Source organism: Apus apus, chromosome 20 (genome assembly GCF_020740795.1).
Source record: "Apus apus isolate bApuApu2 chromosome 20, bApuApu2.pri.cur, whole genome shotgun sequence".
Taxonomy (NCBI): Eukaryota; Metazoa; Chordata; class Aves; order Apodiformes; family Apodidae; genus Apus; species Apus apus.
Window position 1 is genome coordinate 7,134,569 of NC_067301.1, and position 16,702 is coordinate 7,151,270.

Genomic DNA, 16,702 nt, shown 5'->3' on the forward strand with positions numbered 1-16,702 from the left:
ATGATTCCATGAAAGCAGTAGCATCTCCCCAAGCCTGGGAACCTCATCTGCTTGTGCTGCTGCTCAGAGATTTCCCAAAGAGCCAGGTGGAAGTGAACAAACTCAGAGCAGTTTGGGAGAGTGTTGGGAATGGGTTCCCATTGACAGAAAAATAAATCATTCAATATTAGGCCGTGGAAAAGGTAGAAAAACGGTAAGTTGGGGTGTTTTTTTCCCCAGGTTTGAAAGAACCTGATCATAGGACATGATCAAAATAGGCAGAGGTTGGAGACAATATTCCTTCTCTTCATAATTCACTGGTCAGAATTTGAGACACAAAGATTAATAGAATATAAATCCATTTGCAGGTAGGGAATCCTAAAGACCAGCCAGGTGATTGTCACATTTAAACAGAAAAAATTAGAGGTGGACTTGGGCCTGTGAATGAAGAGTTGGTTCCAAATGAGTGAAAAGGAAATTGTCTCACTATGTATGTCAGTGGTTTGACAATGTTAGAAGAACTGGGGCGGGGGGAGGTGCTTGTACATGTCTCAAACAGCAGAATATTTCTATCTTTTGATTTTTAAAGGTGATTTGAGGTGATTCTTGGTGGAAACCAGAGGAGGTGAACAGTGTGTTGGCTGGGCTTTGAGAGAGGCCTTTTTTGTAGCTTCTGTTAGCAAAGGGTGACAACTCTTTTGCCACCCCTTCAGTCCTGAGGGTCCTTTTTCAGCACCCACACCAGGACCTGGCCAGACCACTGAGCCTTTTGAAAAGCAAAGATGATCAGAAGCACTCAGCTGTGGTGAAGACAGTTCCATGCCAGTGGAGCTAAGTTCTTGGAAGCAGAAAAGCAAAAGGGTTTTTAAAAGCCTGAGGTGTTTTGCTTTGGGTGTCCTGTTTCAGTTTGCTCATGGGTGTTGGACCTGAAGAGATGAGAGAAATTAAGAATTAGATCTGTAAGTGTCCACACCTGCATGCACCATTGGCTGAGTATTTGAGGACTACAAACTTCAGGGCAGGGAAGGCTTGTTTTAATGTCATTCATTGCTTGTCAGGAGAAGGAGAGGGTGGGAATTCCTGCCAGCTTTGAAGACCTTTTTGCTGTGGTTAATTAATACATTTTAGCAGAAAAAAAACACCCCACTAGCCTCTTCTTTTTACTCCATCAAAAATCAGAGAAGACCACATCTTGTCAGTATCCCAAGTGCTGCGTGTACATTCTTTTGTCTTCAGAACCCAAACTGTCAAGAAGGCCTCACAGTCAAGCTGGTAAATCCCACACCCTTCTGCAGATAATGGCTTTGCATGTGGCTGATGGAGAACAGCAGAGTGGGTTCCAGTGAGTCCCTGCCCTCAGAGGGATTCTGGCTCTGGGTTTGCTTGTAATTGTGCATCTTGAAGATGAAATACTCTGTCCAGATTAACCCAGACTGTCCCCAACAGACAGTGACACAGATTGGCTCAAGTTTCAGTTGAGGATTCAAATGAGTGTGTTCTCCACTGCTTCATTTTGGACAATATTTTCCCTTCCCATTTTGGGGCTCTGAAGAGACTTAAAACACTTGTTTCCTAAATGCTGATGAGTCTGATAAGACTTTACTTTGTTCTTCTGGTGGTTTCCTTGTTCTCCACTCAGGATTTTTTGTTTCCTTCTGGTTGTTGGGATGACTCTTCTCAGTGTGGAAGGGAAAAGACAAAAAGAGCTGCTTTGCTTTGCCCCTTCCCCAGCAGCTGGGTTGGCAAGGTCACTGGGTTTCCCAGCAGGGGCAGGATGGGTCTTCCATATTTTTTTCCCCTTGCACTTCCCACCAACTGGCAAGCTTAGCTCTGTAGCTAAACTGGCTGCTGAATGTTCTTAAGTTGCAGTAAGCTTCTTTTCCAGAAGATTCTGAATCTCAGGGTCATGCACTGGGCTTCTCATAGACCTGACTGGTGTGGCTGAGGAGTCTTTGGATTCAATTTGAGGTTGAGAAGAAGGGATGACAGACTGTGCAGATCAAGTTAGCCAAACAAACCATGTTCTGATGTTCCTGCAGGGAATCAGCCCCAATCCAGAGCATCAGCCCCAACCCAGAGCATCTCCTACCAGGTGTCATGGAATGCTTTCCTGTCCATGCTCCCCAAGGACCATGCAACAGGAAGACTTGTTTGAATTTTCTCCTTGTTCAATATCACAGATCAGAATCCGGGATCCAAACCAGGGGGGCAAGGATATAACAGAAGAAATCATGTCTGGAGGGGGCAGCAGGAACCCAACACCTCCCATTGTGAGACCCACCTCCACGCCTACTCCACCTCAGGTAAGGAAGTGGCCACGTAGTCTCCTCCTGGTGATGTCTGCTTTGCATTGCTGTTTGTTAGAGCCAATTCTTGTATCTTCCATCCACACCACCCATCACCTCAGACGCCTGAGTGGTCCTAAATTGTCTTGTGTTCTTCAAGGATTATTATTTTTCTGCAAGTTTGGTCATTTTTACTAGCCTGTAGCTTGTCCAATGTGGAACTCTAACCTTGAGCTCCCCATCCCTGAGTTTGGAGCAGCAGTTGTTTTTGGAGCTGGTCAAGATTTCTGGTGTTAAAGGAGGAGCTAATATATTGGGGAGAAATGTGATGTTTCCATTTGTGTCTTGTGCACATGAGGAAAGTCTGTGTGATGCATGTGATTGATTATGTATCTTCAACTACTTGAAGAGGGGGAAAAAACAGGAAGAAGGAAGATTCAGATGAGACATTAAGTGGAAATTCTTCACTGTGAGGCTGGTGAGACCCTGGCCCAGGTTGCCCAGGGAAGCTGTGGCTGCCCCATCCCTGGCAGTGTTGAAGGGCAGGTTGGATGGGGCTTGGAGCAACCTGGGCTGGTGGGAGGTGTCCTTGCCCATGCAGGGGGTTGGATCTAGATGATTTTAAGGTCCCTTCCAACCCAAACCCTTCCATGTTTCTCACTGCCTGGTGCAGTGAATCCTGGCTCACTTCAGCTTTCTGAAATCTATTTGAAGATACTACAATAAAGTCAAACAGGATGAAATAAATGTTTTTCAAGAGGAGGTTAACAAGCATGAATTTTTATCAGCTCTAATTTTTATGCAGAGCACAGCAGTGATGTCCAATCATCTACTCTAAGGTATGCAAATACTTCATTGTTTAATATCCAGGCTTCTTTTTGATTAGGTACTTGGAACCACTTTTGTTAATCACAGAAGAGCCCTGAAATAGAGCTCACCAGAAAAAGTTCATTAATGTAACATAACTGAAAATTGAAACCCACTTAAGCCAGGAAATTCAAAGTTCTTGTTGCAGCAGCATCTCTGATTCATTCCTTTGGAGCGAGTGTGGTACCTTGGATGAAATTAGATGATGCCTTAATCACCATGTTTGGTGGCTCCATTCCAGTCATGGTGGATGTTATAATTTTCAAGAGTCTAAAATCTGTAAACTTGAAATATTCAGCCATAACTTTACTTGAAACATGCCAGAGCTTTTTGTTCTCCTTCTCTCCAGCTGATAAAAGCTGTGAACAGTCCCTGGGAGCTTCATGTGAAAACACCTGCTGGTGGTTTAGGGCAGCTCCTGAGAGAAGTGCAAGGGGAGCAGCTTTTCTGTTGTCTTGTTCCCTTTGAACCAAACCCTGCAGATGGAGGACTTTGATGGGACTTCATCTAGCTCAGCACTCAAAATGTGAATGTGCCAACTCTAGGCTTGACAAGGCATCATCTCATGAAAGTGATGCCCAATCCATTGATATTTTAAGTCATGTTACAATAGTAATAAGTTTCAAACTTCTCTTTACCTGTAGATTTGGATTATTTTTACAGCTGACCCAAGGAAAATCCAAAACTTGGGTAACACAAACCCAAAGCACCTCTGAGCAGATGAAGTGCTTAATATCAAAAAATGCTGGGCTTATCCAAAACATGCTCCAAGTCCCCAAGACTGAAGCCATGGGTTTAGTCCATCCTGTGCTTTTTGTATCTCCTGCTTTGCAGTCAACATCCCTTACCAAAAAGTGCTTTTGGTGGAGTCTTCCCAGCACCTCCACAGTGGTTTGTTGGGTTTTTTTCATTGCTAAAATGCTTTAAAGTTCCTCCATAAGAGAAGCTGCCAGTAAGTGGAGAAGTTATTTATACATTGCTAGCAGGACACTATTTTCCACTCCATTTTTTTGCTGGGAAGATAAATAAAACCCAGGGCCACTATTGAATCTGGCTGCAGGATTTGCTCACCACTGACTTAGATCATCACCTTTTAAAGAGTAAGGAATGCTCTTATTTTCCTGGCAAACCTCTTCCAGTTACCTGTGAGTTTGTCACATTTTGTGTTTTCTGGGTCATGGTGGGATAAATGAACACAGAGGAACTCTAACATCAGAAATCATGAGAGCATGAGAGAGTGATTTTCCTAGAAAGTCTCTAAATGCTCCATTTTGAGGCCGAGAGCATGTGAGGGCCAATGTTTAAATACCATTTCTGTTGGTTTGTGTTCTTATTCCCAGAAAACAAATGTGGTATTTTCCCCATTTTGAAGCATCTTTCCTGACCCAAAGACCTTCCAGGCTTGTAGGTTTCTTGTCCACTCCTCTCGTTTCCTTCCTGTGATTCTTAGCCCATTCTCCTGGTTTTCCTCACTTTGGTCCAGTTATTTTTTCATCAAACTAATGATCTGCTGACAAAGCCTTCATGAAACCTGCTCCTTTGGCAACCTCTTGTTTTCTTTGGCTTCCTTCAGCATTGGCTGGAGGTGGGGATGCAATTCCTCACCCATCCGTCGTCCAGCCGATCCCACTGGGCTCGTTCCTGGAAGAGGAGCAATCCCAAAGAAAATTCCAACCCTTCCCCAGTTTATTTAGCTTCTTTGATATTTTCCAGCTATGTTTTTTCCACAGTCCCCCTTTACCTGAAATGGTGGCAAAAATAGTACAGTGAAGGTAACTCTTGAGTCCTCGCTGGAAAATCTGGAAATGGGAGAAAAAGAGAGTCCTGGGAAAAGAAGCAGGTTGCCAGAGAGTTTCTTTTTTCTTAGGGAAATGAGTTCTGCATGGATTTCTGATGTCCAAAGGAAGGAATTGCATACCCATGTCATTGGCTCTCTGCTTTCTTGTGGTTGCTAAAAAATCCCTTTTCCTGTGGTAGAGCTGGATGAGAGGTCGAGAACCCCTGACCCCAGGGAGGTTGTGGAGGCTCCTTCTCTGGAGATATTCCAAACCCACTTGGATGCAGCCCTGTGCAGTGTGCTCCAGGGGATCCTGCTTTAGTAGGACAGTTGGACTTGGATGATCTCTAGAGGTCCCTTCCAATTCTGACAGTTCCGTGATGCTGTGAGAGCAGCCACCTGCAAAAACCAGCCTGGCTTTCCACTGCAGAGTCTTACATTTAAATTTAGCCCCATTTTCTCCTTTGCATGGTCCCTGATGGGTGTTTAAGGGGTTTTGCAGTTGTGAATAGTTGACCTGCCCCATCTATGTTCACCTGAGAGTCCACAAGTGCTTTACCTCTGGCTTGGAGTTTGGTCTTGTTCCTTAATCTGACGCAAGTTCTTCCTCAAGTTCCAAGATAAAATACAGAGCATTTTTTTGTCTTTATCACGCCTTGATGAACACAAGTGCAGAGTTTCTCCCAATAATGATGGGGACATAATTAAACTATCTGGTCACTGCAGCAGGCCGCGACCTCTTCAATCATGAAGAGGTCATGATGTCATGACTTTTGGTTTCATTAGATAGAAAATCCCCAGCTCGCTCCATGTTGGTTGGGAACTGGATCCTCCTGCTCTCCTTTAGCTTGATACAAAATGGGTTTTATTCTCTTATTACCCAGCAAGTACCATTGTAAGTCTGTTTGTAGAAGGCACTGGATGTTTTTTTCATACAACTACACAGGTATAATAAACCAGCCTGGAGTACTTTCCTGCTGCAATAACAAGTATAAAGTGTGTGCACAGAATGCCACAGATGCACTGTTCACACCCATTCTCCCTATATAAAGATATTAAATATAAAGATGTGAAATATAAATAGATATATTAAAAGTAAATAACTATATCTAAAAATATCAAAGGTGTTTGAAATAACTGAGCAGTTAAGAATGGAGTCAAGTCCAGACAGCAGACTGAAACTAAGAGAGGTCCAGGCATCTTTTGGTGTTTATCTGACTTTTTGCAGACTGCAGAGGAGCATTTCAGCTGCTCTTGGAAGAAGCACCTGGAGAATCAAGTGTGTTAATAACTGTGCTCCCGTCTCTTTCTTGCTATTGTTTACAAGAATTGTCTCTTTTCCCCCTTTTCCTGCTGCCTTTTCCTCCCTCCCTTTTACCTTCTGAATCCAACCACTCTGTCTCTCTTTCCTCTTTCTTTCTCCTGCCTTTTCTTCTCCTTCTCTATCCCACCCCATTCTGGTTCCCCCACTTGTTTGTGCTCCATTTTGATAGTTTTTATGTTCCCGTGCTCATTATCACCCTTATTTGTACTTCAAACCCCAGCAGCTGCCCAGCCAGGTCCCTGAGCACAGCCCTGGGGTTTATGGGACCGTGGAGAACACCCACCTCGCTGCCAGCACCCCCGGCGCTGCGACCAGCAACCCGAAGCAAGGTCTGTTGATGGATATTTCCTCCCTGAATATTTTTAGTAATTATGGTTGGTTTCCCCCCCCTCCTTTCTTGTTTTAGTTTGAATATTTTTGGCATGGACACCAGCAGTCAGCACAAGTAGGAGGGGAGGGACTTCTCCTCCAGTGGAACATTTGAACAATGTGTTGCTAAGGGAGTTAATTGAGCTTTGTTGAGGTGAAACTGGTTAAAAATAGTTGTATTCAAGCTTTTACATCCTAAACGTTGTTTCCAAGCACGTAGAGGTGTGAACCACCACTCACCCATGTGTTGTCCTTCAGAGACGTGTGTTGTCAGGAAAATGCTCTTAGACTGAGAGGGCTCTGTGGGTGTGGATGGAGGTTGAAGAAAGGAAAAATGCATGTTGGGAAGTGGGGCCAGCATCCTGGCTTGTGTCAGCACTGGTGTGGCCAGCAGGAGGACCAGGGCAATGATCATCCACCTGTGCTGGGCACTGTTGAGGAGGCACCTCAAATCCTGGGGTCAGCTCTGGACCCCTCAGGACAAGAAGGACATGGAGGCGCTGGAGCATGTCCAGGGAAGGGGCTGGAGCACAAGTCTGAGCAGGAGCAGCTGAGGGAGCTGGGGGTGTCCAGCCTGGAGACAAGGACGTGAGGGGAGACCTGCTGGCTCTGCAGCTGCCTGAGGGGAGGTTGGGGGGGGTCGGGCTCTGCTCCCCAGGAACAAGGGATGGGACAAGAGGAAATGGCCTCAAGTTGATCCAGAGGAGGTTTAGATTGGATAAAAGAAGAAACTTCTTCCTGGCAAGGGTTGTCAAGCCCTGGCCCAGGCTGCCCAGGGCAGTGTTGAAGTCCACATCCCTGGAGGTGCTTCAGAGCAGTGTAGATGTGGTGCTGAGGGACATGGGTTAGTGGTGGGCTCATTAGAGCTGGGTTAATGGTTGGACTTGATCTTAAAGGTCTTTTCCGACCAGAATGATTCTGTGATTTGGACAAACAGCCATAGCAATGGCACAGAACCAGAGCAGAGCATCCCACGGCTCTTCCAAAGCTCCTGTGTCCTACAGGACATCAACAAGTTTAATTGGGGGGAAAAAAAAATGCCAGTGTGCAAAGGATCTCAACAAATTTTGCTGATTTGAGTAAAAATGGCACAGATGGAAAAAGTTTCTTGAAGAGCTTCCATTGTCTTCTCCTATCTGAGAATACACATTTGAAGGGGGATTTTTAGAAGGAGGGAGGATGGAGTGTGCCAAGTCTGTTCCCACACTGAAGTCTTGTAGCCACCTAAAAGCCATTAAAAAGCTGCAGCTAAAGATGTGTGTCCTGCTTTCATGTTCTGGGCTTGGGGTGGGAATGCAGAGCTGACACCACTGGTTACTTCCCGTTTATTCCCCATGTTGCAGCATTCCAGGTTTCTGCCCAGGCCCTTGTGTCCATCCTTCACTCCTGAGTTTGTCCTGCAAACTTTGAGCCTGCTGAGGTTGTGTTGGTTTTTTTCTGAAGTATCTGCTAGAGGCAGATAAAGCCCCAAAGAAGCACAGCTCCAGGAAAGAGGGAAAGAACCTTCCTCTGATGCTTCAGGTGTCACAGAACCAAACAGAAGCACTTGCTGGTGGAAGTGAAAGGAGTTATCCCTGGGGATAATTTGTATCAGATTCTAAAATGGACTGAAAATGTTACTCTTTTAGAGCCCTCTGGTAGGATGCAGGGTTTTCCCTCAGTGAAAACTTGTGCAGATATCTCTCTAGACTGCTGCAGTGTCTAGAAATGGTTGAAAAGGGACCTTTTGGAGACCATCTGGTCCCATCTCCCACTTGAAGCGGGACTGTGGCTTTTTCTGGATCTTTGTGCAAAGCTTAACATCTCTGTCACCTGCAGAGGTTGTAGGTAGGTTTAACATGTATTAGATGGACTGCTCAGCTCCAGCACAGCTGCTCCCCCAGGCCCATGTCTGCATCCCCCCCTCTGTCAGTGGCTTCTTGTCCCACTCACTGTCAGGGACATCTCTGAGCACGCCCAGTTGTGTGCACTGGGACAGCAGGTGACAGTGTTGTAGGCACCAAAATGCACCTGCTCTTTGGAGCAAGTTGGTGCTGAACCATCAAATCCAGCACTTGACATCCCTGTGTTTCTATCCTGGGTATGAAAACTTGTATTTACAGAACAAGCAGGTCTTCTCCTTCTTCCTTCTCTCTCTTTAACTTAGTCCTTCTTTTATGAAGAGGGAGAGTTGGGGTGTTCAGCCTGGAGAAGAGAAGGCTCCAGGGAGACCTTAGAGCACCTTCCAGTGCCTGAAGGGGCTCCAGGAAAGCTGGGGAGGGACTTGGGACAAGGGCAGGGAGGGATGGGATGAGGGGGAATGGATTAAAACTGGAGGAGGGGAGATTGAAGTTGGACATGAGGAGGAAATTCTTTGCTGTGAGGGTGGTGAGACCCTGGCCCAAGTTGCCCAGGGAAGCTGTGGCTGCCCCATCCCTGGCAGTGTTGAAGGGCAGGTTGGATGGGGCTTGGAGCAACCTGGGCTGGTGAGAGGTGTCCCTGCCCATGCAGGGGGTTGGAACTGGATGGTCTTTAAGATCCCTTCCAACCCAAACCATTTAATGATACAATATGAACTGTAAGTAAGTGATCTGTAATAAGCTACACAGGTCTGACCGATTTAAATAGAAATCAGGCCTGAACTGGGATTGGCCCCCAATGAGCTTGCCTGTGTTTATCTCTTTTTCCATCCCAGAATGATTCCAACATCCGTTGCAGTCCAAAAATTGCTGAGGAACACATTTATGTAAGCGTTGCAGGAAAGAGGGAGCCCTGAAATGACACCAGTAGCATTCGACTGTGGCCTCGGGGTGGGCAGAGCATCCCTGGTGTTGGTCACAGGGCAGGGAGAGTTAAAGGTGAAGGAACTTTAGACACCATGAAAAATGTTTCTTCTAGCTTCCCCCCAACTGACTCAAGGGGCACATCTTCCCAGAAATACATACCAGGGTGTCAAAAGAATTTTTCACTTTGTGCCTGATGTAGGACTTTGTGTGTTCCAAAATAGCAATAGTCATGGAGAAGCTGGCACAGCTTTCTGAAGTGTTTGTCAAACCAAATATTATCTCCTGCCTTAGGACCCCTTGGCCATGTTCATCCTGTGGGTCGGGTTCTCCCTTGTCTCCTTCACCTTGTGCCCTGGTTTTGGTCAGCTGAAATTTGGCCTGCTAATTTGGGAACAAACTGGAGCACAGGAGGTTCAAGTTAAACACAAGAATAAACTTCTTTTCTCTGAGGGTACCAGAGCCCTGGGACAGGCTGCCCAGAGTTGTGGAGTCTCCACCCCTGGAGATATTCCAAACCCCATCTGGACCTGTTCCTGTGCGATCTACTGTAGGGGATCCTGGACTAGATCATCTCCAGAGGTCCCTTCCAAACCCCACCACTCCGTGGCTCTGGTGGCATTCCAGGATGGTTTGGCAGCATTTGGCCCCTTCCCGGGCTGGGAAACAGGAGCAGAGCACGTGGGCTGGACCAGCAGCCCTGGCCTCTGGTGTTGCTCCCTGCCAGGCCCTGCAGTCCCTGTTATTTCTGCATTGAAGTTGTCAAGAGAGGCTGAATTTAGGTTTGTGTTGTATTTTATATCCATGGTTGTTTCTTTTTTTAAAAGACAAGCACTTGGCAGCCAGCAGCTTCTGGCTTTCCAGGCTTCCAAGTTCATACATGGTTTGGAAGAATTCGGGGAATTGCTGCTATAAGTGAATCTGAAGGTAAAGAGGTAGCTTTGGTTCCTGTGGGTGCCCCTGGTGCTCATCTATCAGCTGGTCTGCAGGAGGTGAGAATGTTGCTGGAGATCTGAAGTGGAGCTGGTGGCAGAGTGAGAGACCTGGGCAGCAGGCCAGGCTGTTGCAGGAGTTGTGATGAGGGATAATTGTGCATGAAATCAGAGCTGTCCATGGCTGCTCAGCTTGTCCAGGTTTTGTGGGTTGGTTGGAGTACTATCTGAGTCACAGACTGCTGGGTTGGAAGGGACCTCAAGGATCATCTGGTCCAACCTTTCCAGGTAATCATCTAGTTGAAATGAGGTGGCCCAGCACCTGTCAGGCTGAGACTTCCACCTGTCCCATGTGGGGGAATCCACCTCTTCCCTTGGGAGATTGTTCCAGTGTCCAGCTGTTTTCATGGGGAAACATCTTCTACTGGAGTCCAATGGGAATCTTCCCAGGAGCAACTTGTACCCATCACCCCCTGGCTTTTCCTTCTCCTTGTAACAAGGGAGTCTCCATCTTCTTGGCAGCCACCCTTCATGGACTGGGTCATGGCAATAAGGTCTCCCCTGAACCTTCTCCTCTCCAGGCTGAACAAGCCCAGCTCTCTCAGCCTCTTCTCACATGGCAGGTCCTCCAATCCTCTGATCAGCCTCATGGCCCTTCTCTGGACCCTCTCCAGCCTGTCCAACATCCTTTTTGTAGAGCAGGGACCAAAACTGAACCCAGTGCTCCAGGTGGCATTATTTCATTTTTTTAAACCTCTTTCCAAGACCTGCAATGTAGAAGAAAGAGAATAACAAGGTTTCTGGAAAAGAGATGAATGTCAGACCCCAAAGTCTGTGAAAAGCTTCTTGTCCCTCAGCTCAGGACTTGGTAACATCTGCTCCAGGACCTGCCTGGGAGGCCAGTGTCGGAACCGCCTCGGGAGTCAGGACAAAAGATGGAAAACTGGCACCAAGCCCAGCAATTATTTTCAGATAAACACCACGAAGCAGAAAACAATTCCCATATCCAGTAAAATCTTCCCCTTCCACTGTTCTGGGCAGTCCTTACCACCGTGACCACCCAGCTCCCTCTCTGGCTTTGGTGTCTGCAGGGAGGCATCAGCAAATATCTGTCCTGCTGAGCTTGTGAAAGTATTTCTGATGTAGAGTCATTCTGCAAGATTTGGGTTTATCTGGAGATTTTACAAACCCTCTCTGGCTGGAGCAAGCTTTCTCCTGAGCAGCCTGCTGCTTCCAGTAAATACTTCCTAAATATAATGTGAGGAGTGATCTTGACAACACAGGAAGTTCCACCTCAATGTGAGGAGAAACTTCTTCCCTGTGAGGGTGACAGAGCCCTGGGACAGGCTGCCCAGAGAGGCTGTGGAGTCTCCTTCTCTGGAGACTTTCAAGATCCATCTGGATGCCTTTCTGAGTGACCTGCCCTGGGTGTTCCTGCTGCAGCAGGGGGGTTGGACTTGATCTTCAGAGATCCCTTCCAATCCCTGTGATTCTATGATTTTTGTTTTCCCTTCCCAATTCTATGTTGCTTCATGTGACCCTTTCTGGAGGAGCTGGCAGGGATGAAGTTTCCTTTGCCGGGACGTTGCGTTTTGATGTCCATGTTGGTCACTCAAGACTTACTTCTCATTAGCCAAATCTGCTCATTGTTCTTAAATCCCCCCTTCCTGGCATGACTTTTTCCTCAAATTTTGCACCCACAGCCTGTCCCTCTCTCCAACATATTGGCCAAATTGATGCTGTTAGAAGAAAAGTTTGTTTAAACCACTGGTTTTAAAATGCAGTTGCATATTTTTTTGCTGGGTTTTTTCCTCTCTCAGAATGTTTTTCTAGACACTTCAGCTGCTTTTTTTTTTTTTCTTTTTAACAATCTCATCTGTCTCAAGGGAGAGAATATCCAGGCAGTTGTTTACAGCCAGCTGTAAATGTCAGGAATGCTCCATGAGTCGCTGGCAAAGGATGTTCCAGAAATCGGAGGTGACGCATTTTCTTTTCTAAACCAGTTCCCCAGGTCCTTTTTTCTTCCACGGAGCCTTTGGAATCAAAATCAGCTGCTGGGGCACTTTCTCCCATCTTTTTTTTCCCCTCATTTGTCATCCTCCCTCAAAGCCATCTCCCTTTGTGCCTCATTAAGTTGATAAATGGCTGCGTTGGCCGTGGTCCTCACTGTAGCACTGCTGGGGTTGTCAGTGGCTGGATGCAAAGTCCTTCATTGCTCCAGCTGGTCCTGAAGATGGGACTTGATGCTCCAAGCAGTTTCACATGGGTTCTCCTTCAAAACCCCCTTCCCTTCAGTTGAATAAGCCCCAAATGAAAAGCCAGCAGAGCTGGAAAAGACCAAGCAAAGCTGTTCCTGCTCCGTTCCACCTCAGTTTTGATTATTTGGGGTTGGTTGTAGCCTTTGATTTCCTCCATTGAACAGGGAAGTTTGTGCCTCTGGATTTTCCAGAGTTGCTTTTTGCTGTTGTGACAGTGTCCCTGAAGGAGTTCCCAGTTGCTTCAGTGCTCAGAAAGCCCTGGGGCATTTTGTGCTGATGGAGTGGAGCTCCCTTCCTGGGAACAGGTAAAGCCAACCTTCTAACGGTGATTTGGAGCTGGACCATTGTCCCGGTTTGAGCCAGGATGAAGCTGATTTTCCAGGGACCATCAGTCCCTGCCATCTGTATGACTGACTTGAAGTGACACCCATCTCCAGCCAGTGACACCCATCTCACCCAGTGATCAAGCCAGTGATCCCCATCTCATCCATCTTGCAGATCTGGAGCACTGAGGTGCTTCCCCAAGCCAGATCTTACAGTCTGCATCTTGTCCTCAAAGCAGAGGTAGGAGAGGCTATAGCAGAGACCCAAGAGTTCCTGGAGATCTTTTAGGACCTTGGCTAATACTTGGTTCTAAAGAGGTGGCAATAAGTGTGTTAAATGGAGTTGCAGCAGAGCTTTGGGAGCTGTGATGGAGTCACAAAGCCTGGTGCTAATCACAGGGTAAGAACAGGGACCCCTTGGTGTCTTTTGGGGTTTGGTTTGATACTTGTGCAGATTTCTCTGGTCTTTTCCCACCCTGCTTGGTACCCTCAGCCCCCAAACATCAAGAGGTAACGATGCTGTTCTTTGGTGCCTGCACTTAAATTGCTTTTTGCTTTGGCCTGCTTTGGGGAAAAGTGCCTTGGCTGAAATGGGGAGCAGTAGAAGGGGATTGTGTCCTCTGGTCTGATGGGTAATGGGAGTTGGGAAATAACACCTGGAGGCATAAGCTGGGAGCATCTCCTATAAGTAGCAGAAGTGAGACACAGTGTCCATAGAAGAACAGCCCCTCCGTGCTGCTGGAGTTATTTCTCCCTTCTACAAAGAGGAGGAGCAGTTGCAGAGAGCAGGTTACTGGTGCTCTCACCAGTGTCTCTGTTCACCTACATCTTCAAACATGAGCTTGTCCAGGTCTTGGTGTTTAAACCCCAGGCTCCTTTGGGGCAGAATCCAAGTAAGTGTAGTTTTTATTTCTGTCAAGCAATAAATTAATTTCAGCTGCAGAGCTGATCCAAGGGCTGGAGCAGCTCTGCTCTGGAGACAGGCTGGGAGAGTTGGGGTGTTCAGCCTGGAGAAGAGAAGGCTCCAGGGAGACCTTAGAGCACCTGCCAGTGCCTGAAGGGGCTCCAGGAAAGCTGGGGAGGGACTTGGGACAAGGGCAGGGAGGGATGGGATGAGGGGGATGGATTAAAACTGAATGAGGGGGGATTGAGGTTGGACATGAGGAGAAAATTCTTCAGTGTGAGGGTAGTGAGACCCTGGCCCAGGTTGCCCAGGGAAGCTGTGGCTGCCCCATCCCTGGCAGTGTTGAAGGGCAGGTTGGATGGGGCTTGGAGCAACCTGGGCTGGTGGGAGGTGTCCCTGCCCATGCAGGGGGTTGGGACTGGATGATGGGTGATCTCTAAGGTCCTTTCCAACCCAAACCTATCTGGGATTCTATGATTCTGCAAAAAATATCCACATATTGTAAGATGCTGGGATGCCTTTTCTGTTAAGGACAGGGGCATTTTCTGCAAAGTCTGCGTTCAGAAAAATAGAAGCAGGGGTTCTATTTTCAGATTTCCAGCTGTCAGGACTTTTCCTTTAGAAGCAGGGTGAGCTTCAGGTACCTCTGGCGTCTCCATGGACACTCAGAGCTCCCTGAATAGTGGTCAGAATGCAGGCAAGGGCAGCCCGGGGGCTTGTATACAGTGCAGGACAGTGGAGTTAACTTAACATTGTCTTTTTTTCTCCTTCCCTAGAAGAGAAGCCAAAACCAGATCCAGTATTAAAACCTTCTTCTCCAGTCCTCAGACCAGAACCTAGTGCGGAGAAAAAAGATCAAGCTGGCCAGACGACCGAGGCAACCTCAGTGGAAACCCCACCAGAACTTCCTCTTGCTCCATCACCAACCCCAGCTGCTCCCCCTGCAGTTGTTTCTCCTGCTGCTGTTGTCACTGTTTCTAGTAAACCCACCTTCACACCTGACTCAGAGGAGAAATGTGACCTCCCTTCCCCAGAAGAAGAGGCCATGCCTGGCTCTAACGCCGCACCCTGCGTGGACACATCGGACCCTTCTCCAGCAGAAGAGGCTGATGCTGAGGTGTGCAAGGAGCCTGGCAGTGTAGCACCCAGTGACAGCCCAGTGACTGGTAGCACTCATCTAATTAGTGAAATGAATGGAGTTAGTGACAAAGTAACTGCTGCAGAGACAGTAGCAGATGTAGCCCCGGCAGAAGCTGCGCCATTGACTGTTGAGTTGGAGACACCAGAAGCACCTCCAGCAGAAGTGGAAAGTGTGCCATCTTCCAGTGCTCTTCCCACTCCTCCCTCTCCTCCTCCTACCCCACCTCCCACCCCTCCGCCTCCTTCTCCTCCAATTTCTGTTGCTGCTGCTACTGTTACCACTACAACTCCTTCTCCACCTCCTCTTCCATCTCCTAGTGCCCTCCCTGTTGTCCAGGGAGATTTAGAAGGAGAGGAGAGCACAAGAACTACTGTTAACGAAGAGGTAAAAGATGCTGAAAAGAAGGAAGAGACAGAAGCAGATGGAGCACTGGAGGAGAGCACAGAGGCTCAGAGCTTAAACTTGAGCAAGAGTCCTGTCCCAGGTCAGTGTTTGGCACCATGGGGAGGCTAAAGGAAACATGGAATTATTTTTGGGGCTGAGATCCCACCTCTGGCAGAGCAAAGTCTCCACCAGTCGGTTAATTTTAGCTGTGATGATGCCAGTAGGAAATAGCTTCATTTTCTTTTGCAAGGGTGTTCTTAGCAGAGGGGAACATTATCTTGGAAGTCCAAACTGGAAGGGATTCAGGACACCGGGGCAGAACTGTTTTCTGCTAACGAAACTAGTCCAGATGAGGACTTGAAGATGATCTCAGGGCTGGAGCAGCTCTGCTCTGGAGACAGGCTGGGAGAGTTGGGGTGTTCAGCCTGGAGAAGAGAAGGCTCCAGGGAGACCTTAGAGCACCTGCCAGTGCCTGAAGGGGCTCCAGGGAAGCTGGGGAGGGACTTGGGACAAGGGCAGGGAGGGATGGGATGAGGGGGGATGGATTCAAACTGGGAGAGGGAGATGGAGGTTGGATGTGAGGAGGAAATTCTTTGCTGTGAGGGTGGTGAGACCCTGGCCCAAGTTGCCCAGGGAAGCTGTGGCTGCCCCATCCCTGGCAGTGTTGAAGGGCAGGTTGGATGGGGCTTGGAGCAACCTGGTCTGGTGGGAGGTGTCCCTGCCCATGCAGGGGGGGTGGAACCTGATGATCTTCATGGTCCCTCCCAACCCAAAACATTCCATGATTCTATGATAGATCAGGAGCTGCAAGGACTTGTTACAAATTACCAGAAATGGATATTTCTGTAGCTGCCTTTTAAAATCCAGGTTGTTTCTCTGAGTTTTGGTACTTGCCTCTGGTTTCAGTGTCCTCTCCCATCACTGCTTTAGCATTTCATGGCTTCGTCCAGGCTGTTGCCTTTTGGTTTTGCTGTGTTTTTTCTAGAAAACTGCTTTTTTTTCAGGACTTCCTGTAAATGAAACTGTGGAATAGAAGTTCAATCAATCAATTACTTGTATTTAGCTGCAGGAGAGAGTATAATGGTGGCTATTATGCACCCCTGGCAGTGTGAAAGCATTTAGATGTGCTGCCTCTTTTGCACCCTGTTTTGCAGTCCTTTCAGAGCTACAAAGCTGAGGTGGTTTATTTAAATATATCCTTGGGACTGGGTGGAGTTTGGACAAGAAACAGAGGAGGGAACAGTAGGTTGTGATTTGTGGGTTTTTTCCTGTTAAAGTAACATTTAAAATGGAGGATTTTTGTAGTTTATAAGCAAGTCATAGGTGTGTGATGGCATCAGTAGCATCCAGGGCTTCACTCTGCTAGGGATTAAATGATATGAAAAGCTGAGGTTGGC

General features: G+C 47.4%; 1 protein-coding gene across 15 annotated transcripts in view; it reads left to right on the forward strand.

The window, feature by feature from the left end:
• The window catches only part of EIF4G3 (eukaryotic translation initiation factor 4 gamma 3), a 152,682-nt gene that overhangs the window by 86,680 nt on the left and 49,300 nt on the right, over nucleotides 1-16,702 (forward strand). For 11 of the 15 annotated variants that reach the window (XR_007891356.1, XM_051637339.1, XM_051637342.1 and 8 more), the window contains 3 exons: nucleotides 2,160-2,282; nucleotides 6,453-6,561; nucleotides 14,557-15,405. Coding sequence is in view for 14 of the 15 variants with exons in the window: in XM_051637339.1 (XP_051493299.1) it covers nucleotides 2,160-2,282; nucleotides 6,453-6,561; nucleotides 14,557-15,405 (1,081 nt within the window). In the remaining variant the exon portion in view is untranslated. The remainder of the gene's footprint in view (nucleotides 1-2,159; nucleotides 2,283-6,452; nucleotides 6,562-14,556; nucleotides 15,406-16,702) is intronic. The other 4 variants (XM_051637340.1, XM_051637343.1, XM_051637351.1 and 1 more) reach the window with 1 other exon arrangement.